Raw genomic sequence first — 27581 nt, 5'->3', positions numbered from 1 at the left:
TCATCAAGGACCATTAGCTCACCATGGTTAATCACCCCAAAGGAGCTTAATGTTAAGAGAACTTGCCAGTTTATTTGAATTTGGGTGCTGGCAGATGACACCATGGGATATTATGGTTCTTCATGAATACTGCAGTCTATTGAGAGGTTGATAGATAGGCCACTGGGCTGGAGGAGAAGGACCAAGTTAGTTGGTATACAGCACTTGGGACAATTGAGGTTAACTGGTGGTGGTGACAGTAGCCTGGTGGAAAAGTTAATAATTAACTACTTTCAAGGAAAACTGAATTAACCAATCTTGTCTGGGTCATGTACACGACCTCCTCCCCAATACTAACAGATTTATTCCAAAGTTATGTAAGATAATGGAAACAAAACTTAACAATATGGGGAGGGGACAGAGGAATCAAGTCATAAAATTAGACCACAGGGCACTGAGGTTACAGAGCTGGATCAGGAGACTGAATGTGGAAAGACTGATCCTAACTTGCTTCTTTTATTTAACAATTTATTTAGGACTTTTGCTACTTAAATTGATCACATAAAGTGAGTTGTCTTACCAGAAAGACCGATTTCAAACACTGCTATAATAAAATTCCAACAACTGGAATTCCAAGATGTTTTAATATATGAAACTTGTGTTATTAATATATTCAATATGATTCTAGGTCCTACCGACTCATTTTTGTATTCCACCGCCATATCTATTGAAGTCTAGTAGGTAATTACGTCTAATGGTAAACAAGACAGATGTAATCTCTGCCTTCATGTGGTTTGTAATTGAGTAGTCTTTGATATTTTGTTGTGATTGTTGTCTGTCTTTAATAGGAGATGCTTATAATTTTAACTTGTGTTAAACACTGACCATAACTAACTCTCTCTCTCTCTCTCTCTCTCTCTCTCCATCTCCTGCTCTCTCTATATTTTAGGAAAAGATAAAAAGCTACAACAGGGTTAAATTTATGTGCCCAGTTACAAAGCTTATTCTACATCCTGAAAACTTTTTAAGCAGCAAAGATATAATCTTTGTAGTTTCAATTTATAAGTCGGTGTTTCTGACAGCCTTAAATTTTCCTCTTGATTAACTCCATGGTCTTCTCCATACACAATGCAATCATGAATGTAGAATTATACTTTGATGCAAGCTCTTGGGTAGGATGATTCAGCTGTTCTCCTTCAACATAGCGGCCTGAATGGCAGTGACTAGTTATTCCAAACAATCAAGACGCAGTATAAAATTAATTTTCATGTTATATAAAAGCACTTCTTGCTCAGTGTTTTGCCCTTGACTTTTAAGAACTAAATTTTTCATTTTAGATCAGTTTTACATTTACAGAACTATTGGCGGGATAGTACAGAGAGTTCTCAGATGCCCCACACCCAGTTTCCTCTTTGGGTAACATCTCATACTACTATATGGTACTTTCATCACCATGAATGAACCAATATTGATATTTTGCCATTAACTGAAGTCAGTTATTGTTCAGATTTCCTAAGTTATTACCCAATACTTTTCATCTGTTCCGGGATCCCATCAGGATATATTATATTAAGTATTCATGTTGTCTTAGGCTCCCCTTGATTGTGACAGTTTCTTTGTTTTTGATGACCTTGCCAGTTTTGAGGATTACTGGTCAGATACTTGGTGGAATGTCTCTCAATTTGGATTTGTCTGATGTTTTTCTCATGGTTAGACTGGGTTAATGAGTTTTGGGAGGGAGTCCAGAAATGTAAAGTGTCATTGTCATCACATCATATCAAGGATACATATAATTAATCAATATGACTTATCACTGTTGATGTTGACCTTGACAACCTTACTTGAGGCAGGATTTGTTAGGTTTCTGTATTGTAAGGTTATTCTTTTCTTCTCCTTTTTCACACAGTTAGCTTTGGAAGGAAGTGCTTATGTGCAGCTCATACTTAAGGAATGGGGGGGTTATGCCTTAAGGCTGGAGTACTTACATAAATTAGTTGGAGTTGTCTATTCTCAGTTAATTTATTTATTCAGTCACTTATTTATATCAGTATGGACTCATGGATATTTATGTTTTGGGGTATAATCCAGTTCTTATTTATTTTGCTGCTCATGTTGTTCCAGCTTTGGCACTGGGAGCTTTATGAGTTGGCTCCTGTATTCTTTTGACATACACATCATTGAATGATTTTTTTTTGAGCACATTCTTCCTTTTAGTTCTGTCACTACAAGATGGTTCAGACTCATCTTGTATATTTCCTTCCCCAGTCCTAGAATCAGCCATTTTTCTGTGGAGTCATAGTTCTCTTATTGGAAACCAAGATCTGAGCAGTAGATGTACTTTCTGTTCCTGGGATATTGTTACTTCTAGGACCTCTAAGGTGACAGTGCAAGGAGATATATGTGTTTGTACTAGCCCATGTATATACACCTATTTATAAATATTTTTATTTATATATTTTTATACAGCTTAACATCTGTATCTGTCTTAAGCTAAACATGAATACACACTGATGTCTCCAATTCTTACCATTACAGCATGGATCATTCTAGTCTTCTCTTACTTACAAGTCACTTCTTTCTGCAACAGTGTGAAACCTGGCTCCCATTATGTGCCATTCATTTACTTAATTATTTAATTCCAACATACCTAAGAGTGGTTTCACGATTCTTATAACCTTTAAAGGCCAAAGGGGCTATACACAAACACTGTACTCTGGTTGATAAAGTTATAACAATTAAGGGTCTTTTTATGGCCCAGAATGGGGTCTGTCTCAGTGAATGTTCCATTGGAACTCGAGAATAATGTGTATTCATCTGTTATTTGATGGAGTCGTCTATAAATATCAGTTAGATCAAGTTGATTGATAGTATTTTTGAGGTCAATTCCATTCATATTGATTTTCTGCTTACTTAAGTAATCAGTTATTGGCAGGGAGATAATGATGTTTCCAACTATAATAGCAGATCTATTTTGCTTTCCAGTTCTAACCTTATTGCCTCCCAACAGAAGTATCTTTAAAAAATGGATATAATATATGGAACAACTGTTTTTAAACCTTGGATATCAGGCAGCGTGGGGCAGTGTTTCTTGAGAAAGGGAAAATAGATGAGGTGAGCCCTACTGTTGCTCCAACTTCCTGCCTGGAGAGAAATTCGAGGCCATAGCCAGGGAGGGTGAACTCAGGTGTAATTAAACACAGAAATTAGTACATGATGGTTATCCAATGAATGACACAAGAAAAGAATAAGATGAAATAAAAGCTACAAGAATGAAGGAGGTAGAGCCACTAGACTGGAGTGGGGTCCAAGATTGACTATGGAGGAAATGAGATTTTACTTGGGATTTGGTGGCCAATATAAGAGGAGTGGAAATTGTACAAGGTGGTGATGTTGGAAAGTATTATAAAAAGTGGCAAGGCCAACCCTGTTTCATAAAAAAGTAAAGGTTTGTGGAGGGGATTTGTAAAGATAGATTTGAAAAGTACTTTGAGATTATTTGTGGAAATTCGTGAGTCAGTGTAGTGTTGGATTTTATTCAGTAGGTTAGTGGCTTTTTAAATTTAAAATACAACCAGTAAACTCTTTTAAAAAAAAGTTATTTCCCTAATCCCAGTACAAAATACATATATATATATATATATATATATATATATATATATATATATATATATATATATATATATGTATAAGCAGCTGCTTTAGACAAATGGGGGGAATGGGGCAACCAGAAGCCCTAATTGTATCCCTATTGCTTAGAATTGCCAAGAGTCTTCAGAGCACAGTTAAACAACTGCTGTAGCTAAGGAGGTCTTTGAGAGCTTTAGATGGACAATACATAACAGGATAAAATAGGTGTGTCATGGAGATTTTTCAATTGCCAGTTGATTTGATTGGAAGGAAGATTGAAGGTAGGCAGGGAGACAAATTAGAAGCTGCTGCATCAATCTAGGCAAAAAGGGAGAAGTGTGTGAACCACGATGGTGACAGTAAAGACAGAGTGAAAGGGAGTAAAGGAAGATATATGTGAGTAAATACAGATTGGGGTGATTTGTTGGATGTGAAAGGAGGGAGAGGAAGAGCATTAAGTAGCTTTAAATGAACTGGATAATTCATCACCTCAAAGTGGATCATTGATGTACCATCATCAATGATCCACTTAGAGGCTATGATAATATTAATAATAATCTATAATTACATAATTCACCTGGGTTGAAATCTCTGTGCTGCTCTTGGTGTGACCTTGGTCATGATAGTTATTCTAAACTTCTTTTTTTCTGTTAAATGAGGACTATACCAGTGCCTACCTTACAAGATTCATTTCTAGTATTTGAAGGGAAAGCATTAGAATTGATGCAGGGAAGTTTCTCTGGTGCAAGTTTCATTAGTTCTTATCTTTATTTAATTCTTAACTAATCAGCACTCCTGTTTTCTTCAACATGTTGAATTAAAAAGCTTTTAATGTATTTCTCTGCCTGGGTTTTTAACACCTCATGAATAATGTGGAATTATTGAGAAACAAAAGAAAGGTGATTATGCAAATGTTTGAAATATTTAATAATACATTAAAGTAGTCTTGGGAAATTGGAGAAATAACTTTACTGAAGTTATAGTAGCTTTTTGTAGAGGCAAAGGGTACTAAGAAGAAAAAAGATCATTTCAGAAAAAGAAAATTTAAAAAGCAGAATGCATTAGAAGCAAATAAGCCAATGAATTCTATTACTTAATGAATATTCAGATAGCATATTCATTTTTCCTAAGATATAATGACCAAGCCAAAGAGTTTAAAAAATTTAAAAAAAGGATGATTAAATAAACTCAAGTATTAGAAGCAGTCTTTCAAAACTCCTAGTTTGATGCATTAGGACAGATCTTTTTATTTTAGGTCCAGGACATAATTGTTTAAGCAGTGGACATGTCCCCAGCCCCTTTCTCCCTGCCAGGGCTCAGCCCCTACTGATGGACCTCCCCAAGCCCAGGCAGCCTTAGAGAGATTCCTGAGGGATCTTAGAGAGTGCCCTGGGCATCATCTCTCTCCCTTTCATTCTCATTCTCACATTGGTCTGTGCTTATTGGTTTAATAAATGCCCTGAAATTAACACTTCCTAGTGGATTAGAATCACTCAAATTCACATTGAGTATTACTAAGCAGAGGTTCTATACGCCGCTTCTAAATCCTTACAACAGTGCGACAGGGTATTAGGGAAGGCTTAACCCAAGGGCATAAAATTCAAAGTGGTGGCATTTCACATGTGTGGTGGGCTTGCTTGATGAGAGAGAGTTTGTTTCTCGAGCCTGAGGGTAATCACTGAATTATTGTAAGCTTATGAAATTTTAAAAGGAATGTAGAGAAATTTGCTGTGATACAACTCTTGTCTAATCAATGACACAACTTGAGAGCTAATAACGTTTGTACACTAGCATATCCATTACATGACATCTGAATTGCGCTGCTAAATATCGTGCTCAACCATTCTGGGAAATTACATTTTGGGGTACTGAATGGCAATACATCTTGTTTATATGGCGTTACAAGTCAAAGTCCTACTTGTTACAAATAAACGTCTTGACTGTCAAGAGGCTGCCTGTTTAATATTTGCATGATCTAAGCTAATTGTTTTTCTTCCCTCCTGCTTTGTGAACTTTTGTTAAGATAGCAAAATAGTTAAAATAATTTAGACAAAGGAAATTGAGCTTAAGCAAAAATACTTATCAATCTATGTTGTCTGGAAAAATTCTTGGTAGGGAGCATAGAATGAGTTTTTAAATTTATCTTTGGATTTCAATTATGCGTGCCACTCCATATAATTAGGAACTGGCTGTATATTCCATAGTGACACAGGCTGTATTTATTGGTTGTGATCTGCAATTCTCATTTAACCTAGGTTAAGATAGTAGAAGTTGGGCCATTTTTCACCTGTTCCACTCAATTCCAGTTTGATTTTTTTTGAACTACTATGAAATATGCAATATTATCACTGGTAGTGACACTGATATGTCACTACTTATATGACAATTACTGCTTACAAGTAGAAATGGTTGCTTTCCTCATTGAGCTGTGCCTTGGGATCCTATCACATGCAGTCTGCCACACAATATGTACAACTTGCTATTTTTGTTCTGTTTGTATATTTTATAGAGGCTTTGACATATGAAAAATATGGAACATTGAGGGGTAAATTTAAGAAAATATTTGTTAATGCTAATTGAATCTACCTTACCCTATTTGATGATTTGATGATTTTATAAATATTTATCTCTTTCCTCCATCTCTCTGGTTGTGTTTTACTATTCTGCATTCCAAGCCTGTGGACATTTTTGTCTTGTGTTCAACAACATGAATCAAATATTTGAGACTCAAAGTGGTGTGGTGATTCAGCTCACTGCTCTAAGTAGTGCTGTACCTAAACCATTTGAGTAGTCAGCTTTGAAATTTCTCCAAGAAGGGAAATCTCATGCATTGGCTCAAATGTAACTTTGTCTCCTAGAGAAGCCTTCTTTGTCTCCTCCGATTAGCACCTCCTCCTCCCTTCCATAGTGTTTTGGGCAGTTCATGCATTCATTCCACAAATAACAGAAAACTTTTGATTCATGGCTTTCTCCCTCCAAGCTGAAATCTTGATGGAGGGTAACATGATCTTTGTTTCCCACTGCATCATCTGTGAATATACATTGTAAGTATTGAACAAATTTTTACGAAAAGAACAAATACTTTGGTAAACAATTTTTTATAACTGTCACTCCTAGAACCTGAATTGAGTTTAAAATTCTTCTTCTGGAGATCAGATTGTCTGATCAGATTGTATGATTGCTGGGAACTTCTAAAGTGGGTGGTAATACTATGTTTTGTTTTGCTTCATTAACCTTCTATCTACTTGTCTTTATTTTAGAAATCTTTTTAAATGAAGATAAATTACAGTTATAACATAAAGCATCATCTTCATTTTTAAAAAGTAAAATGCATGTGTATAGTCATAACTTGATTACTCAGGTAACTTGCTTTCATCTTAGTGTAAACAATATCACCTTTAAACCATTTCTTCTTTATTCAAGTCACTTGCTTTTATCTTTCCATGTAGATCTAATATTAAAAGATTTTATTGGAATGCTGCAGCTTTCCAATAAGATCTGTCCACATTCTCTATCTCTTTATAAAGTTATAGAATAGGGGGACAAAGAGTATTTGCGTTATACTCTGTTTAATATTGAAGAACAATGCATTTTTTTTCACCCTAGTTCCCACCCAAAGTAGGTAAATAACAGTCAGAATCATCCTGTCAAAATTCTGACCTCAGAATTTCCTAAGAAATGTGAACCTGTAGGAATTCTTTGCTTTTGATCTTCTTTTCCTGTTTTTCATTCCAAGGCCACTGGTCTTACATTCTAAATGGAAGAACATAGAGTCCTACAATCTCAGGATGGAAAGTATATTGAAGGTCACGTAGTGCAAATACTGGGTAATTGAATGCCTTTGGTAACACCCCTGTAAAGTCTTCATCTAGCCTATTCTTGGAAACCTCCAGTGATCTAACACGTCCTTTCCTGCGGCAGCAGATTCTATCTTTGTTGTCAGCTTTGACTCCTACAAACTGATTCCTTGCAGTGAGCTCTAACTACTCATAGTTTCCACATATTTTTTTCTATTTTACCCTTTGGGCTCATAAAGAGCAAGTTGAACCCATCTCTCTTAGTCAGTTTGGGGTGCTATAACAGAAATACCATAGACTTCATAGATTAAACAGCAAACATTTATTTCTCACAGTTCGGGAGGTTGGAAAGTCCAAGCTTGACAGCACATCTGGTGTCTGATGAGTGCTTGCTTCCTGGCTTGTAGGCAGCTGTCTTCTCATATCCTAACAGGGTGGAGAGAGCAAGCTGGCACCCTGGCCTCTACTTATAAGGGCACTAATCCCATTCATGAAGGCTCTACCCTCATGACCTAATGACCTCCCAAAGGCCCCACCTCTGAATACCATCACATTGGGGATTAGATTTCAACATATGAATTTGGGGGGGGACACAAACCTTCAGACCATAATGCCATTTTATATAGTGTAGCCCATGAGAAGGTGACACTCATGTTTCCTCAAAGTCTTTTTTTCTCTAGGCTGGCCCCTTTCAGTTCCTCAGTGGTTCTCCATGTGACCTGATTTCACATCTCCTCACCATCCTAGTTCCTCTGAATAGATTTGTTTTGCTTGTCTCTGCAGCATCCAGCACTGAGTGTGATACTCCAGGTGTGCTCTGATGAGCTGAGAGTAGGCTGAGTATCACCTTCCTCAGTTCAGATATTATACTCTCATTAGCACATCGAGCAATGAAAGAGTTGAAATGTCTGACTATGGACAACGACGGGTCAGATACAACGATTCTTCTCATTTTACTTCTTTACTATTTTACTTCTAGGTGTCCTTAAATTTGTCGACTTTGTTGGATACAGTTTTAAAACTCTGTTAACTGGAAGAAACAAACAACTTCATTTCAGAGCTCGGATCTTGCATCATACTTAATAGAGAATGGTCTCAGACAAGTTCATTAACCTTTCTAAAGCAGCAGTTTTATAGTATTTACCTTACAAGAATATTGTGAGGACTAAATTAGTTGTGAAATGCTCACATGTAAAGTATATATTAAAGTGCTTAAGCACATGGTGAGTGCTCAGTGCATGTTAGTGATAATAATCTTTACAATTGTTACTTATTCTAAGAGTTCTGGGAAATGCTTATTTTAATACTGAAGAAATAGGAAGGGTTGTGGCTTCATTATATTTTTAGTATTATCTAACATATCTAATCTAGACCTACAAGAATAAAAGCTATACATAAAAAATTCACCACCGCACATTTGTTCAAATGCCTTGACAAATTAAAACAAAATAGAACAAAGTTCTGACATTAGTTATTCATTTCGAGTAAGAGAACAGGTGATATGTTATAAAGAATGTTGACTTCTCATGTCTTTAATATTAAAAATAATTGTATTAACTTTTTACCAAAATGATTATTTCTCTTATATAAATCTAAGAACTGCTGCTATCTGCCATATTTTGGAAAGATTACAGTTTTTGAAAATATGGAAGCTAGTATCATTTTTGTCCTTTAAAATATTTGTTTCTGCTGAAACATTTCAGCACCACAGCCTGGCCTTTTCCAGGTTAAGATGCTGAGCCAAACCTCAGAGTCAGAGTCTCTGCAAAAGAGAGTGGAGTCCCCCCCTCCCCTATAATTTAGTTAGTGGAAACCACAGCTGGTAAATCTTTGGGGGGGAAACTATTTTCAACTATTTAAAAACTTTTGTATCAGGAAAATAGAAATACATTTGTGTCAATCTTAGAACCAAGTAAGCAAGTTGAGGGTTGTGGGTCAATTCCTCAGGTGGTGAGGTACAGTTTAGTAGCAATGAAAGACTGACTGAACACCTGTAGGATCCAGAGGCTGTCAGATACGTTTTGGATAAATCATTCCTCTTTAGTATCTTCCATTAAGAGGTGTAGTTGGATGATAAGGATGTTTATTAAATGCTTTTTTAAAGATGCCTTTTTAAATTACTGTTGAAAGAATATTCATAGCAGAAGCAATCTTTGATATGAGCCATATTTCAAGAATAATTATTATCATGTCCTTTTTACAGCAGCTGTTACACACACACACACACACATGCACCCCAGTGGCTTGTTAGACCAGCTTGTACTGGCTCACAAAAGCTTACTGTTAACTTTTCAGGAGTTTTGTATGCTGCTTAATCTCAGACAACTAGCTTGAAATTTGCCATGGAAATGGGAATAGTTACACCATGGAAATTGGTGAATGCTACAAATCAAAGCCTTTTTTTTTTCCCATGGACAGCTGGTTGTTAAACACTTACCAGCACAACTGTGCCCCAAACTCTTTCCTCAAATGAAATAAAGGGCTGTTAGCATTGAAGATGGTTTTAGTGTGAAAGTTTATATGAGAAAAAGAATAAACTGTTTTTTTCCCCCTGTGTTCTCAGGGATACGGAAAGACCGCAGAGGAGGGAGAATGTTGAAGCACAAGCGCCAGAGAGATGATGGGGAGAGCAGGAACGAAGCGGAGCCCTCTGGAGACAGGAGATCTGCCAACCTTTGGCCAAGCCCACTCTTGATTAAACACACTAAGAAGAACAGCCCCGTCTTGTCCCTGACAGCCGATCAGATGATCAGTGCCTTGTTGGAGGCTGAGCCCCCCATTATCTATTCCGAGTATGATCCTACCAGACCCTTCAGTGAGGCTTCCATGATGGGCTTGCTGACCAGCCTTGCAGACAGGGAGCTGGTCCACATGATCAACTGGGCAAAGAGGGTGCCAGGTAAGAACACTAAGCTCGACTGTTTTTTTCAGAGCCAGTAACTATTCATGAACTGGTTGCGGTGTCATGGGAGAAACAGTGGGAAAAAATAGTTTGTTATCTAATTGGTTTCAGGGTTACATCAGAATTGGTTAAAATTTTTCAGTATCCATACACTGTAATTCTCCTGGAAGTTAGGATATAATGTTTTGAAATCAAAATCTAGATGATTAAACTCTTTAATCTGACATTATTTTTAACCCATCGATATTCACCAAAAAATTGGGGATGGACTCTAGGTAATAAATGCATTTAATATTATATGTTCACAGTGGCAGAAATTTTTAACACTAAGTGATCTATGCCCTATAAATTTTTAATATTGAGGATTTTTCTCCAAAACACCTAAATTATGAATCATCAATTTTACCTTAAAAATTTTTATTTTAAGGTATTTATAGACTAAAGAGATAATTTTTTTTTTTACTGAATGCCACTTATTCATTCAACTGCCTAGTCTTAATATTTTAGGACAAAGGTAATACAATAGAAAAATAAATTAAGTTCTCATCCCCGAGAGGAGCTTGTAGAAAGATGACAGTGGCTGAAGTGATACTTGGTCCTCCAGTTGATACTCTCAGAACTGGTGTTCCTGTAAAACTTGACTGTTGCTCTTGTTGTTCAGGGAGAAGAACTCTAGTTATTATGGAAACAAGACTAGAAAATGACCTCCTCCATGCCCCATCATATCCATTCAGGAGCTAATGTAGATTAACCAAGGCAAGAGGAAGTTAAATCTTTTTTTCTGGGCTTATAGATCAAATGAGTAATGGATTTAGACAGCGATTGTCTTGTGTGCTTTCTTTTAATAGGTTAAATTAATTATTACCTATGAAGCAGGGGACTTTTTTTTTATTAAACTAAATAAATGTGGAATTTTGTACTTGCATTTTAGAGATCTATTATAGGCCAAGCAAAACATATATCTGGCCTTAGATATTGGTTCATGTGTTTGCATTTCTTAACAAATGAACATGTCCTTTGAATAAGGAGCCAGCAATGTTGTGATCCAAACTTGGTAGAGGGTATCTGTTTAGGTAGCAGAGGTTGGGTTACATGGAAACATGGGGATTAACAGGCATATTTAGATTTCAGGCTCAGTCCAACTGGCAAATAAAAATTCCCAGCCATCTTTGGAATTAGGAATTTTAATGAGCACTTACCTACCTTAGCATTCCCATGTGAAGCAGATCCATGATAAGCAAATATTGGAATTTACACGTAATGTAGTTATAGGTTTTATCTTTCTATTTATTATTGCCTTTGTTTAAAAAATAGTTTGGGAGAAGAGGAAAAAAGAAACGAACAACTAAGGGTCATATCCCTGAGAGCCAACTCTAGTTACTGTTAAGTTTTATTGTCCTATAAGCATATATTTTCCTGAATGAAGTTTTGGTAATACTAATTCTAGAACACTGTTGAAGTCAAGTATATATATATATATATATATATATATTTTTTTTTTCTTTTTGCGGTATGCGGGCCTCTCACTGTTGTGGCCTCTCCCGTTGCGGAGCACAGGCTCCGGACGCGCAGGCCCAGCGGCCATGGCCCACGGGCCCAGCCGCTCCGCGGCATATGGGATCCTCCCAGACCAGGGCACGAACCCGCATCCCCTGCATCGGCAGGCGGACTCTTAACCACTGCGCCACCAGGGAGGCCCTCAAGTATATATTTTTCATACTTATCAGTAGACTTCCATCATGACATTTTTACAATTATAAAAATTTGAAGGGCATTTGAAACAATGAGAACTAAGTTCAAATACATTACCAGTGGATGAAGATTTCATGGCCATAACCTTCTGAATTTAGGAATAAAATGGAGCTGGAAATCAAGGGAAGGAAAATATTATGTCCATGCTTAGCCATCCCATTGTTAAACCCAGAACTAAACAAATTTATGATAATGTGATGTGTAGCAAAACCACTCTATAACTTGGTTATATTAGTTTAAAAGACCTGAATGATTCCAAAATCCTTGGACCAAACTCTATCTTGTTACTTGATATTTAAAAAAAAAAGAATTATTAAGGCAAAAATGAAATTATGTATATGCTATTGGAATATACCTGTTGTAAATCAAAAGCCTAGTAGTCTGACCAAGCAGAATAAAAAGAGTCATTGATTTTAAAAAGATGAAAAATGAGGGAAGAAAAAATGTCTTCTGGAATCATCTTTGAAGATGATTGTCAAGCTTCTCAGAAAATTTGACAAAGTCACATTTTGAAAAGCTTTTTTGTATCCAAATACTCTCTGTCATTAAAAACATAGTTCACACCGAAAATCTAATATAGATAATATTACATTTATATGGCCACAGTTAGAGAATAATAATAATAATAATAATTTAATATAGAGGGAATAGAAAACATCATTAGTAAGAAGGGCAGTAAGAAAGCAGTTGTAGAAGTACCTGGAATTAGCTGTATGATACAAAAACCTGCATAGAACATTTGGATATCCTCAGATGGCTATCAGTATAACAGAGATTGTGAATTGACTTCATTTTTAAAAAGTTCAGCATTAATGGAGTATAATTGACAAATAAAATTATATTTAAAGTGTACATTATGGTAATTTGATATACTTAGACATTATAAAAGGTTTCCCTACACCTAGTTGATTAAACATCCATCACCTCACACATTTACTTTTTTTTTTTCTGATGAGAGCATTTAAGTTCTACTTTCTTAGCAAATCCAGTATACAATACAGTGTTTTGAATTATAATCACCATGTTTTATATTAGCTCATCAGATCTTTTTCATGTTATAGCTGAAAGTTTATACTCTAACCAACCTCTCCCTATTTGTCCCATCCTCTAAACCCTGGCAAACACTTTTCTACGAATTTGACTTTTTTTTTTTTTTTTTTGGATTCCATGTATAAGTGATACCATGCAATATTAATCTTTTTCTGACTGGCTTATTTCACATAGCATAATACCGTCAAGGTCCATCCATGTTGCCTCAGATGGCAGGATTTCCTTCTTTCTTGTAGCTGAATAATATTCCATTATATATCTATGTAGATATAGATTTATCAGATCTTCCTTATCCATTCATCTGTTGATGGCCACTTAGTTCATTTCCATATCTTGGATATCTTGGCTATTCAAATAATGCTGAAATGAACATGGGACTACAGATATCTCTTTGATATCCTGTTTTCAATTCCTTTGGATATACACCTAGAAATGGGATTGCTGGATCTTATGGTAGTTCTACATTATATTGGGGGGGAACTCTTTATTGTTTTCCACAGTGGTTGCACAAGATTACAATCTCACCAACAGTATACAGGATTCCCTTTTCTCCACACCCTCACCAACAGTTATTATCCATTGTCTTTTTGATGATAGCCAACTTAACAGGTGTGAGGTGATATCTCATTGTGGTTTTGATTTGTATTTCCCTGATGATTGGTTGAGGATATTTTTATGTACCCATTGGCATTTGTATATCTTCTTTGGAAAAATGTATATTCAGTTCCTCTGCCCATTTTTTAATCATAGGCTTTTTTTCTTTTTTTTTTTTTTTGCTATATGTGCTCTTCATATTAACCCTTTATCAGATACATGATTTGCAAATATTTTCTCCCATTTGGTAAGCTGCCTTTTTTTATGTTGATGGTTTCCTTTGCTATGCAAAAACTTCTTAATGAAGTCTCACTTGTTTATTTTTGCTTTTGTTGCCTTTGCTTTTGGTGTCAAATCCAAAAAAAACTATTGCCAAGATTGATGTCAAGGAGCTTTTCCCCTATGTTTTCTGCTAAGAGTTTTATAGTTTCAGGTCTTACATTCATGTCCTTAATCCATTTTGAATTGATTTTGTGTGTGTATGTATGTGAGTGGTGTAGATAGGGGTCCAGTTTCATTCTCTTGCATGTGAATATCCAGTTTTCCTAACATATTTGGAAGACACTATCCTGTTGCTATTGAGTATGCTTGGTTCTCTTGTCAAATATTAGTTGACTGTATATGCATGGGTTAATTTCTGGGCTCTCTATTCTGTTCCCTTGATCTACTTTTTTTTAAATGCCAGTACCAAGCTGTTTTGATTACTATAGCTTTGTAATATAGTTTGAAATCAGGAAATGTGACACTGATGCCTACAGCTTTGTTTTTCTTTCTCATGATTGCTTTGGCTATTTGGGATCTTTTGTGGTTCCATAAAATTTTAGGATTTTTAAAATGTTTTTGTAAAAAATGCTATTGAGACTTTGATAGGAATTTCATTGAACCTGCAGATTGTTTTTGGTAGTATGGACAGTTTAACAGTATTATTTTTTGCAGTCCATGAGCATAGAATATTTTTCTATTTCTTTGTACCTTCTTCAGTTTCTTTCATCAAGGTCTTATAGTTTTCAGTGGTCAGATCTTTCACCTCCTTGGCTAAATTTATTCCTAGGTATTTTTTTTTTAATGCAGTTGTAAATAGGATCATTTCATTCATTTGTCTTTTTGATAGTTTGTTGTTCGTATATAGAAATGCAACTGCTTTTTGCATATTGCTTTTGTATCTGCCAACTTTACTGAATTTATGCTAATAGTTTTTTGGTGGAGTCTTTAGGATTTTCTATGTTTGATGTCATGTCATTTGCAAATAGAGACAATTTTACTTCTTCCTTTTCAATTTGGATGCCTTTTTTTTTCTTTTTCTTGCCTAATTACTGTGGTTAGGACTCCCAGTACTATGTTGATTAGGAGTGGTGAGACAGGGTACTCTTGTCTTGTTCTTGATCTTAGAGGAAAAACTTTCAATTTCTCACTGTTTAGTATGATGTTAGCTGTGGGCTTTTTACGTATGCCCTTTATTATGTTGAGGTATGTTTCCTCTACACCCACTTTGTTGAGAGTTTTTATCATGAATGGATGTTGAATTTTGCAAATGCTTTTTCTACATCTATTGAGATGATCATATGGTTTTTATCCTTCATTTTGTTAATGTTGTGTGTTGATTGATTTGTGGATGTTGAACCATCTTTTAATCCTTAGAATAAATCTCACTTGATCATGGTGTGTGATTCGTTTAATGTATTGTTGAATTTGGTTTGCTAATATTTTGTTGAGAATTTTTGCATCTATGTTCACCAGGGATACTGACCTGTAATTTTCTTTTCTTGTAGTGTCCTTGTCTGGTTTTGGTATCAGGATAATGATGGATTTATAAAATGATTTTGGAAGTGTTTCCTCTTCTATTTTTTGGAACAGTTTGAAATTCTTCTTTAAGTGTTTGGTAGAATCCACCAGTGAAGCAATATGGTCCTAGATTTGTCTTTGTTGGGATGTTTTTGATTACTGATTAGATTTCCTTACTAGTAATGGTCTGTTTGGATTTTCTGTTTTCATGATTCAGCCTTGGTAGCTTGTGTAGTTCCAGGAATTTATCAATTTCTTCTTGTGTCCAATTTGTTGGCGTATAGTGATTCATAGTAGTTTCTTATGATCCTTTGCATTTGTGTGGTATCAGTTATAATGTCACCTCTTTCATTTCTGATTTTACTTATTCACGATCTTTTTTTTTTTCTCTTGGTAAATCTAGCTAAAGGTTTGTCTATTTTGTTTATCTTTTCAAAAGCACAGCTCTTAGTTTCAAAGATCTATTCTGTTGTCTTTTTAATCTTGATTTCATATTTCCACTCTAATCTTTGTTATTTACTTCCTTCTACTAGTTTTTGGCTTACTTTGTTCTGCTTTTATATTTCCTTAGATGTAAAATTGGTTGTTAATTTGAGCTCCTTTTTTTCTCAATGTAATGAGTGCTTTCCTTTTTTCTTAATGCAGCTTTAAACTTCCTTGTTAGACTGCTTTGCTGCATTTTGTAAGTTTTGGTGTGTTTTATTTCAGTTTTCATCTGTGTCAAGGTATTTTTTTTATTTTTCTTTGACCCATTTGTTTTTCAGTAGCATGTTGTTTAATTTCCAAATATTTGTGAATTTTAAAGTTTTCTTCTTCTACTTGATTTCTAGTTTCATACCATTGTGGTTGGAAAAGATACTTTATATGATTTCAATCTTCTTAAATGTATTGTCTTATTTTGTGTTCTAACATATGATCTATCCTGGAGAATGTTCCATGTGTGCTTGAGAAAAATGTGTTTTCTGCTGCTATTGGATGAAAAGTCTGTTAAGTCCATCTGGTCTAATATATAGTTTAAATCCAATGTTTCCCTTATTGATTTTCTGTGTGGGTGATCTATGCATTGTTAAAAGTGGGGTATTGAATTTCCCTACTATTGTTGTATTGCTGTCTATTTCTCTCTTCAGGTCTGTTAATATTTGTTTCATGTGTTTAGGTGCTCCTATTTGGGGTGTATAATTATTTGAAAATATTATATCCTCTACTGGATTGACCCCTTTATCATTAAATAATGACTTTTTTGTCTCTTATTAAAGTCTTTTGTTTGAATTCTATTTTGTCTGAGATAAGTATAGCTATCTCACTTTCTTTTGGTTTCCATTTGCATGGAGTATCTTTTTTCCATTCTTTCACTTTCTATCTGTGTGTGTCCTTAAACCCAAAGTGAGTATCTTGTAAGTAGCATAGAGTTGGATCTTGTTTTCTGATCCATTTATTCACTCTATGTCTTTTCATTGGAGAATTTAGTCCATTTACATTTAAAGTAATTATTGATAGGTGTTTACTTACTGCCATTTTGTTGATTTTTTTCTGGCTGTTTGTAATTTCCCTGTTTCTTTTTTCTTCTCTTGCTCTTTTCCTTTGTGGTTTGATGACTTTCTTTAGTGGTATGTCTAGATTCCTTTCTCATTATCTTTTGTGTATCTATTATAGGTTTTTGCTTTGTAGCTACCATGAAGCTTACATACAACAACTTATATTTATAAGTCTATTTTAAGTTGATAACTTCTAAAGCTCTATAATTTTACTCTCCTTCCATGTTTTATGTTTGGTGTCACAATTTACATTTTTACTACTTTTCATGCTGGATCTATAAGTTAATTACCCACCATCATTACAACATTAGAGTATTCTGAATTTAACTCTATATTTACCTAATTAGTGAGATTTTTTACTTTCCTTTTTTATTGAAGGATAGTTGATTTACAGTGCTTCTGGTGTAAAGAGATTCAGTTGTGTGTGCATGTGTGTAAATTCTTTTTCAGATTCTTTTCCATTATTGTTATTATAAGATATTGAATATAGTTCCCTGTGCTATACAGTAGGTCCTTGTTGTTTACCTATTTTATAGATTTATATGTTCATATGTTTTTTTGTTACAATTAGCGTCCTTTCATTTAAGCTTGAAGAAGTACCTTTAACATTTCTTTTAAGTCTAGTCTAGTGGTGATGAACTCCCTCAACTTTTGCTTATCTGGTAAAGTGCTGATCTCTCCTTCAATTCTGAAGGACAACTTTGCTGGGTAGAGTATTCTTGGTTGTTGTTTTTTTTTTTTTTTCTCTTCATCACTTTGAATATATGATGTGACTCCCTTTTGCCCTGGAAAGTTTCTGCTGAAATACTGCTGATAGTCTTATCTATTGATAGCCTTGTATGTAACAAGTTGTTTTTCTCTTGGTGCTTTTAAGATTATCTCCTTGTTTTTAAATTTTGACACTTTAATTTTAATGTGTCTTGGTGTAGGTCTCTTTGAGTTCATCTTATTTGAAACTCTCTGAGGATCCCGGATCTGGATGTTTGTTTCTTTCTCCAGGTTAGGGAAGTTTTCAGCTATTATTTCTTTAGCTTTCTACTGTTTTCAGTTTCTCTTGTACTGACCTTTTCTGGGACCACTGTGATGTGACTGTTGGTTTTCTTGATGTTGTCCTTATATAAGTTCCTTAAGCTGTCTTTGCTCTTTTTCATGCTTTTTCCTTTTGACTCCTCTGATTGGATGAATTCCACTACCCTGTTTTTGAATTGCTGGTCCTTTCTTCTGCTTGATCTAGCTGATGTTGAACCCTTCTATCGAACTTTTCAGTGCAGTTATTGTATTCTTCAGTACTGTGATTTCTGTTTGATACTTTCTTATATTTCCTATGTCTTTAGTGAATTTCTCACTTTGTTCATGCCTTGTTCTTCTGACCTTGGTGAGCGTCTTTGTGACCATTACTTTCAACCCTTTATTAGGTAAATCACTTATCTACATTTCATTAAAGTCTATTTCTCAGGTTTTATCTTGTACTTTTGTTTGGAACATATTCCTCTGTTTTTTCACTTTCCTTGACTCTCTGTATTGGTTTCTGTGCTTTAGATAAAACAGCCACCTCTTTCAGTCTTGACAGAGTGGTTTCATGTTGGAGATGAACCTTACTGTTCAGCCCAGCCTGAGCTCTTGGTTGTCTCTCAGACCTTTGTGATTTTCCAAGGTGAATAATTTGTTCTTAGAGGCTCCCAATAGTTGAGGGTATGCCAAGACCTGTCAGTATCCTAAAGCGGAGGATCTCAGTGAGCATGTAGATACAGGCTGATTGGTAGCTGGACCCTAAGGTAGCAGCTTTTAAAGTATACAAATAGATCCCTTTTAGGGGAAGACTGGGTGATGGGATTTTCTGTTTGCTTCCTCTGTGCTGAAGCTTGGCAGGATAGCCCCTTAAGAACATTTGTTTGTTTGTTAAAAACCTGTGGGGCTGGCAAGTGCAAGCTTTGCTGGCCACTAGAGCCAGGTGATCAAGGGATGTATTCCTTTGGTGGCAGCTGCAAAAACTAGGATACCAAACGTGTGTACAAGCTCCTTCCAGGGAGATATTGGCAATTTGGAGCAGCCTACAGGGAGAATGTAGAGATGGTGTCTCCTGCTTTCCCAGTCTCTGGGGAGAATCAGTCAGTCCCTAGATTGTGCTAAATTAGAAACCTGACTCTCAGGTAGCAGCTTTTAAAGTATGCAAATGGACCTTTTTCAGGGAAACACTGGGAAATGCATGTATCTGTTTGCTTCTTTTGTGCTGGACCCTGGGAAGATAGTGAGTCCATTAAGAACAATTTGCTTGCTCTGGTATTATGGGTGTGGTTGATGTAAGCCCTGTTGGCTTCCAGAGCAATGTGCTTTGGGGGCCTACTCCTGGGGTACTAGATGTTGAGACCAGACCCTTCCCTTCCCAGGTAGCAGCTGGGAGTTGTGAGTTCCCTTCTGATTTTATGGCATTGTGCCAGGGTTTGGGGGTGGAGTTTCAGTGAGAGTGTGTCTCAGCCTTTCCTACCCATTTCAATGAGGGTATTTTCTCATTTGCCCGAAGTGAAGGAATCATTCGGCTAGTCTCTGGATTTCTTTTAGGGGAAATCACTCTGTTTGTAGGGGAGATTTGGTATGCCTGTGGGAGTTTTGAGTTCAGAGGTCTCCTATGTCACCATCTTGGACTATAACCCCCAGTTGACTTCATTTTGCATGATGAATTTTAATAAAAATAATCAGTTCATTGGACTATTCTAGTAGTTCGAGAAGTACGTTTTCACTAACAGAGTATTATCAGAATTTTCAAATGTTGGTGATTGTAAGTTGAATTTTCCTTTCTCTTAATTATCTAGGGCATATTTTTTGACTTGTAATATCTCTCTACTCAGACTCAAGAAGTGAAAAGCATTATGATAAAATACATCATACAAGTATGATAATCAAGTTCCCATCTGTAAAGTACTTATAGCTGACCTGGCTTAAGATCACATCACGACATTAATTTTTCTCCCTCTGCAATTTAAAAACAATAGCAGCAAGGAGAATGATAAAACCTACCTACACCACTCTGACAAGTGATGCTTTTTTATAACAGGTGTTACATATCTGCTTTTTGATATCTAGCTATAGAGAAGGATTTTTCTCTTTATTGTTTGTACTAAAATTTGTTAATCTTTAAGAAGCACTTTACATAAGCTATCCATGGATGGAGAGTTAGTTTTAAAAGAGATTGTTAAATCTTAATTCATTATTATCCTATACACAATGACACTCATCAACAAATGTAACATCATTATCTGAAGGTCAAAAAGGAAAAAACGTATGACTGCAAAGTTGTTATATTTTTAATTTCTGCATCACACTTAATTGCATCATTGATTGGCTGATTCTTATTTTTCAGTGTTAATCAAGTACATTTGATTTTTTCCCCCAGAAGCTTGAATGGCATCAGGAAACCATTAATTTGATTTATTAAAAATTATGCCTTTTCCAAAATTCACTATAATTTTATATACCTCAAGGGCAATTTAATACTTCAAGTTTGTGTTCTAGTTCTGTTTAATGGATATTTGGACAAATATCTAGCCCTGGGCTCTTCACTGCCCTTTAAAGGCTGAAGAGTAGAAGCTTGACAGTCTCACTGAGCCCTAGGCACATCTGGGTGGGTTATGAGTGTGCTGAAGTTGCTGGCCCAGGAAGAAGAATAAAGGGGACATATGTTCACAGTCAAGCTCATGGGAAACATACTACCTTAACCACTTCTTCATTCTTTCAGTGGCAAACTAGATGGCCTTCCTCCTTCTCCTTTCCTGCCTAGGTCACTCTGTACTCAATACTAGATGAGTCCCCTCTTCCTTCTGAGCCCCCGACTCCCCATCATTTTACTGTGGATTCCTTTCTTGCTGTTTGGCCCCAGGGAGAGGGGAGAGGTTCACTTTTTCTGAGCATGCCCCCCACCAACCCCAAGCTCAGGTTTCTCTGGAGCTTCCTGTGTTATCTCTGAGACTTCATGGTTGTCTTAGCCATTCCAGGGCTCAAGGCTGCTTCTGACGCTCTGTTCACCAGGAATGCAGTAATTACCTTCCTGGACTCTAATATTCATCCTCATCATACAAGTTAGCAATGGATCGAGCTCAGGAAATGCTTGTTGAATGAATGAATAAATGAATGAATGAAAGAAGCCTTTGGAAACTAACAATTTTTAAGAAATCTCTGAGCCCTGTTAGAACTCAATTTTTCCATAAAGTCGAAGGGATCTTTAAAGTTGTGGTGTTACTCTTTTTCACCTCCCTTCAGAATCTACCTGCTGTTATGACATCCTTCTAGCAGCTGCCTTCATGAGACTCATTTCCAACCTTTCTTTTGTGAGGGCCAGAGCAATATCCAGAGGCATGTACAGAACTTGGGCTCTGAGGACTTTAACAGGCTTCACTTGGCCAGCAGCAAGATTGTTTCACTTAGCGAGTGTAATTTAAACCTTAAAATGGGTATGGCCAAGGCTCCAAGGAGAGGGCACAATACCTCAGTCTGGGAATTGGGGGCATCTTCAAGGAACATATTTTATTCTGGGAGGTTCCAGTGGATTCCAGGGACTTGGCAATCTTACCCAGTACTCTGATTCCCAACTTGTAATCAGATCAGTGGACCTTACTTTAAAGCTGTCATAGTTTTCCAGCCTGTTTCAGCATGGCACAGTGATGAAAGATAACTTGGAAGTGACTTGGAAGCATGGGTGACATCCCAGAGAGGCGACAGATACTATGTTTAAGGGTAAGATTTGTGGTTTAGACTTTGCAACTTTTCTATAATAAGAGCCTTAGGACTGGGTTAGAATTACCCCCGCATGAATGGTGGCAGCCCCCTGGGAGCTTTCTTTGGAGCACTCCATTTCCAAGTCAGCCCTGCCTGGCTTTTCACTGCTCCTCTGGAAGCTCTGGTTGAAATCCAAGGAAAGCACCTACTTCCTGATTTTTCTTTCACGTGAAACTTTGAAGCCCCATGGAAGCGTGTTGGCCCAGATGCTGTTAAGCCTTTCAAATACTTTTCTCATCTCGAGAGTGTTTGAGAAAAATGCCCCATCTGGGCTTCTTTGCCCCACCCTCCTCGGGACTCTGTTTCCGTGAGTCTGGGGTGGGGCGGGGCCCAGGGTTCTCAAGCCTCCTCTTGGGGAGTTGTTGGCCTGTGGCTGTGCTACTTCTGGGGCAGGGGGGAGTTTGACATGGAGAATGTCAGTTTTTTTTGTATCTATTTATGTGCTAAACAGATGTAATACTATTGAAGTGTGTTGAAATAGGTTGAATTGTATACTCCCGAAAAGATGTGTTGAAATTCTAACCCCTAGGACCTCAGAATGTGATCTTATTTGGAAATAGGGTCTTTATAGAGGAAATCAAGTTCAAGTGAGATCACTAGAGTGGGCCTTAATTTTTTAAAAAGAGGAAATTTGGATTCAGAGATGGACACGCAGGGAGGGAAGATGATGTGAAGGCTCACAGAGGCAAGATGGCCCTGTTATCGGAATGATGCTTCTCCAGGCTAAGGAATGCCAAGGACCGCCAGTAAACACCAAAGGCAGATGAGGCAAGGACAGCTCCTTCCCAAGAGGCCTCTGAGAGAGCACGGCCCTACTGACACCTTGATTTCAGACTCCTAGCCTCCAGAAAGGTGAGGCAATGCATTTCTGTTGTTTTAAGGCACCCACTATTTAATACTTTGTGTGACAGTTCTAGGAAACGATGACCAATTGTTTTAAAAATAAAAGGGACTTGTATTTTTAAGGCAGAAGAAATAAGGAGCTTCTGATTTTAAAAGGGATGTTTGGCTCACCTGGTGGAGGCTTGGCTAATCATTTACTCTTGTAGATTCTCTCCTTTGCCTGTCCAAGTGCTCCACTGAACTTCTGGCTTTGAAGTTGTTTTAGAACTTTAACAGTTCCATGCATCTACCTGGCAACTACCTGATAAACATTGTTAACCAACAAAAGAATGTTTCATCTGGTACTTTAATAGTTTCCTCTTTTGCATTTATATCTTTGATCCATTTGAATTCATCCTGGTGTACACTATGAGGTGCGACTCCAACGTTGTTTTTCTACAGGTGGCTGCACAGTTGTTTCGATTCCATTTATTGAACGGCCTCCTACAGAAGTATTGTTAAGACTTTTCTTGACCTTCCAAGTTGACTATTTGTTAAGAGCTTTGAAAGTAGAGTGATCGATATGACCCATTAGTTTACACGGTTGGTTATTTTTTTTCCCAATTCTAAAATAAAAAAGAAAAAAAAAAATAAGGGATTTATTCACAAGTTATAAATTTTGCCTAATTTATATTAACTGAATATATAATGTGATTTGGCTGTCTTGTGTAGATGTATTTCATAACATTCCACTGATCTTAGAAATAAGAAGCAAAAGTTCATGAGACGTGATACATTTTTTAAAGACTAGTGCTGATAAGAGGTAATCAGTAGAATTACCATTCAATATTCATAGGACAGAAAAATTGTTCCCGGGAGAGAAAGATAAGGATGTACCAGGCTTCCCTTCTCTCTTCTCCCATCTGTTGAAAGCGCTCCCCAGATACTTCAGTACTGGGCCCTGAGCGATCCTGCTGCTTTTAACCAACTTGAAAAGCTAGTGTCCTCAGAGCCTTAGCTGTTTACTTTTAGACTCACGATTTCCAGATTTCTTTCTGTAGGTCCCAACACCTAAATTTTCAGTTCCCACTTTCAACTGCCCACATATCTACTGATATATATGAAACCAAACTAGCTGTTTTCTCTTTCTCCCCCTTATGGCAAACTCATTTGTTTCTCCTAATCCTCTCCATTTCTGCCAGGGGCTCCACACTTCTCGTTTTTTTTTTTTTTTTTAATTTTTTATACAGCAGGTTCTTATTAGTTATCTATTTTATACATACGAGTGTATATATGTCAATCCTCTTCATTGCGGTACATGTGCTTCTCACTGTGGTGGCTTCTCTTGTTGTGCAGCATGGGCCCTAGAGTGCGCGGGCTCAGTACTTGTGGCACGTGGGCTCAGTAGTTGTGGCTCACGGGCTGTAGAGCTCAGGCTCAGTAGTTGTGGTACACGGGCTTAGTTGCTCCATGGCATATGGGATCTTCCCGGACTGGGGCACGAACCCGTGTCCCCTGCATCGGCAGGCGGACTACTGCACCACCAGGGAAGTCTCCACCCTTCTCGCTGACCTAACTTTGGAACCGTCTTTGTGTCTGGCTCTTCTTCACTGTGGACCATCAGTTCTTCCTCTTCAACATCTCTAGATTTTGGCTTTGTTTTCATTCCACTGTCACCAGCCTGGTCCACATCCTAATTGTTTTCGAAGCCCAAATTACTGTAATATCCTCCTAACTGGTCTTTTTTGGTTCCAGACTCTCCTCCCTTCACCTTCTACTCATCACTGCCAGAGTAATTTCTGTAAATCATCACTTCAGGATGCTCCACTCCCTGTATTAGTTTCCTATGGCTGCCATAACAAGGTTTCACAAACTGGGTAGCTTAAAACAATAGAAATTGATTGTCTCACAGTTCTAGAGGCTGCACCTCTGAAATCAAGGTGTTAACAGGGCGATGCTCTCTCTGAAGCTCTAGAGGAGAAGCCTTCCTGGCCTCTTCCTAGCTTCTGGAGGCTGCTGGCAACTCTTGGCATTCCTTTGCTTACAGATACATCTCTCCAATCTCTGCCCCTCTGTTGTCACAGCATGTTCTCCTTGTGTGTCTGTATCTAAATTTCCTTCTCCTTATAAGGACACCAGTCGTATTGGATTTAGGGACCACCCTAATCCAGTATGACCTCATCTTACTTGATTAAATCTGCAAAGACTATTTTTGAATAAGATCACATTCATAGGTTCTGGGTGAATATGAATTTTAGGGGAAACAGCTATTCAATAAAAAATTTGGCAGTGGACTTGACTGTCTAACTTAGCAATGGCTTTAACAGATAAATGATAGTGTACCTTGACGCCTAAAATGCAGAATTAGACTATGCCTCAGGGCGCCAAACCCTAGGTTAACCTTTTTCAGACAGACCCTTGTGAAGGACCTTGTAGAAAAGCTGTTCACCAGCTCGGTCTCTCCCATCGTATTTGATTTCTACTTTCCAATCTGATCTCCTTGCCTCACCCTTTCCTCCTGCCGGTCTCCCCTCCACAAATTGTTCATTTTATTTTTCTTCTGCTTGAATACCTGCATCTCCCTCTCTCTGTTTCACTTCTATACTCATTTTTTCCCCCTAAAGGGACGCCTCAACTTCTACTTCCTTTCTGAAACTTCAGACTAGCTTAATCAGTGTAATCTTGGATTGAATTTGCCATCACAGTATAATTAGTCCATGGTCCAGAGTGCCTTGTCAGATGTATATAGATGAACTAAATCAACCAGGGTCTAAAACACAGCAAGAGCTCTTAAACTGTACTCCTTATTTCTCTGATGGTGGATTTGTTGCTGGATGATTCATTTTTACTGTGGTTGGATGTCTTCTTTGAAATGGAAAGATGAATAGATGTCTCTTGATGGCTGGGTGTCTCTTTTTATCCAGGGAACTTTGTCAAAGGAAAAGTATTTTGACAATCTAGGTTGACTTGCTTAAGCCACGAACTTGTTCCTTACAAGTTGTATATGTGCAAAATGCGTTTATATTAAATTAATCATATTTTAATTGTAGTAAGGGTGTCTTTCATTTATATAAAACCTGCTACAGATACAGCTATGTGAAGTGATCCTTCCTTTGACAAAACAAATGTCCTTATTTTTATTGAAATATGCTTCTTCAGAAATCGAGATTTCTTAGCATTATGACCATTTGGAGTGACTATAGTATAGCTGCGTTCTCAGAATGACCCTGAAACTCTATGGCTTCTCTGAGACACATGTGGCTTTCTTCTTGGGATGAGTGCACTTGATCTTTTGGCTTAACCAATTCTCTGTCTAGATCCCTGGAATCCATGTATTCCTAACAGGGGTGTATTTAGACACACTGTGGGCTTAGCCTCTGTGTGCCCTAAGCGTCAACATGGCCAAACTGAAGTTTCAACTTTCCTGCTATCCAATGGAAGTTACACCTCAGTGATGTAAGATGTTAGTTTTTTTAGGGGATTGAAGACCAGAGAACTGCAAAAAGAAGAGAAAATCAGTATTGGTCCTAATGAGATCTAAGTAGGCGGAGCCATCAAAAACAAGGAGAACCTCAGAAGGAGTAGGGGAGTAGAATTAAAAGAATTCACCTATTTCCTATACAACTCTGTAAAACCAGTAATTTCTAGAGAAATCTCAATCAATAGATTTGAAATTTGTTTCATACCACCCCACTCTTATTGCTTTCACAGGAACCAGAGAGCTCACATCAACAGGTTTACACTGTAGTCTTTATGTTAGACTACAGTCTAAACTGACTTTTTATTTGGGCCACAATTATGACTTTTCTCTCCTCACTTCCCCCCAACCCCCAGGTCTCAAATACTCATGTTAAACATTTTTCTTGCTAGTGTGAAAATAAATCCACTGCCTCTAGCAAGTGCTTAAACAGTGAAGCAGGTTGGAAAGTATTAGTATTAAGCTAGATATAATATAGAAATATATTCTTTTTCTCTAACTCAAATACATTATTTCCTAGAGGAGGCAGTGTGACTGTTCTCTTAAGGTGATTCCTAGCTGAAAATGGTAATAGTCATTAGGTAAATAGATGCCCATTCTACACCCTGCTGTTGCACAGAGGGTGGGGAACTAGAAAAAGTGCTGTGGTAAGGTCCTTTTACTGCTTGTGGTATTCTAACATTAATAGTAAGGTTGATACAACCTTGGGGTTGTTTATATTTAATTTTTAAGCTCACCTGAGTCACCACAAGCAGCTTGGTGTTAGTTCATCTTCTTCAAAAGGATAAGTGACAAAATTAGCTGTTCTTGTTGGGCGCCTCTAGTTCCAGGGAATCTTAGAGATTCAATTCTTGTTGCCTTGGTTACTAAACTGTTCCATGCAGTTTGCTCAACTTCAAATGGGTACTTCACTTACGAACATTCTCCCTTGTAAGTAAATTGCTTGACGTGTTAAAATCTAATTTCTGCTTAAAAATTATTGAGTCAAATTCACCACAATTTAGTTCAAAAAAAACAAATGGCCTTGTCTTTTTGGTCTAGATTTTTTCACCTAGTTGCACCTAGCAGAGCCCCTAACACAATAATATGAAAAATTAGAAGTGTGATTGCTAAATAAAATTTAATAAAATGGTGGCAGGGCCCATCTCTAGAGGGAATTGAAGTTTCTCTTTGTAGTATAGCATGTGTTTATCGTTTGACCATTTCATAAATATGAAATCTAGTAAAATGGTGGGTAGTTTTTCTCTGGAGGGTGTTAAAAGTGTCTCTTCATAGAATAGCATATCACGTAATAACATTTGGTTCTTTTTACCTGGTCAAGGTGTTTGCCTAAATTTGCTTAGGGCATTTGAAAGCCATCCTTGAAAATTAGTGGATAAATGCTATGAATTTGAGAAATCATTCAAGGTCTTAAGCCGTGGCCTTAAGCATGCATTTAAGTTGTATCTGGCAGTGTTTTTCTTCTTGTATCAATAAGGCAGAAATGGGATATA

The 27581-nt window shown here is 36.9% G+C and overlaps 1 protein-coding gene across 3 annotated transcripts in view; it reads left to right on the top strand.

Moving 5' to 3' along the window:
- Nucleotides 1–27581, top strand: part of ESR1 (estrogen receptor 1) — a 263410-nt gene that overhangs the window by 90843 nt on the left and 144986 nt on the right. For all 3 annotated transcript variants that reach the window (XM_060114315.1, XM_060114314.1, XM_060114313.1), the window contains one exon: nucleotides 9967–10302. In XM_060114315.1, coding sequence (XP_059970298.1) covers nucleotides 9967–10302 — 336 coding nt within the window. The remainder of the gene's footprint in view (nucleotides 1–9966; nucleotides 10303–27581) is intronic.

This window comes from Mesoplodon densirostris, chromosome 12, assembly GCF_025265405.1.
Source record: "Mesoplodon densirostris isolate mMesDen1 chromosome 12, mMesDen1 primary haplotype, whole genome shotgun sequence".
Lineage (NCBI taxonomy): Eukaryota > Metazoa > Chordata > Mammalia > Artiodactyla > Ziphiidae > Mesoplodon > Mesoplodon densirostris.
This window is presented reverse-complemented; position numbering and strand designations above follow the sequence as displayed.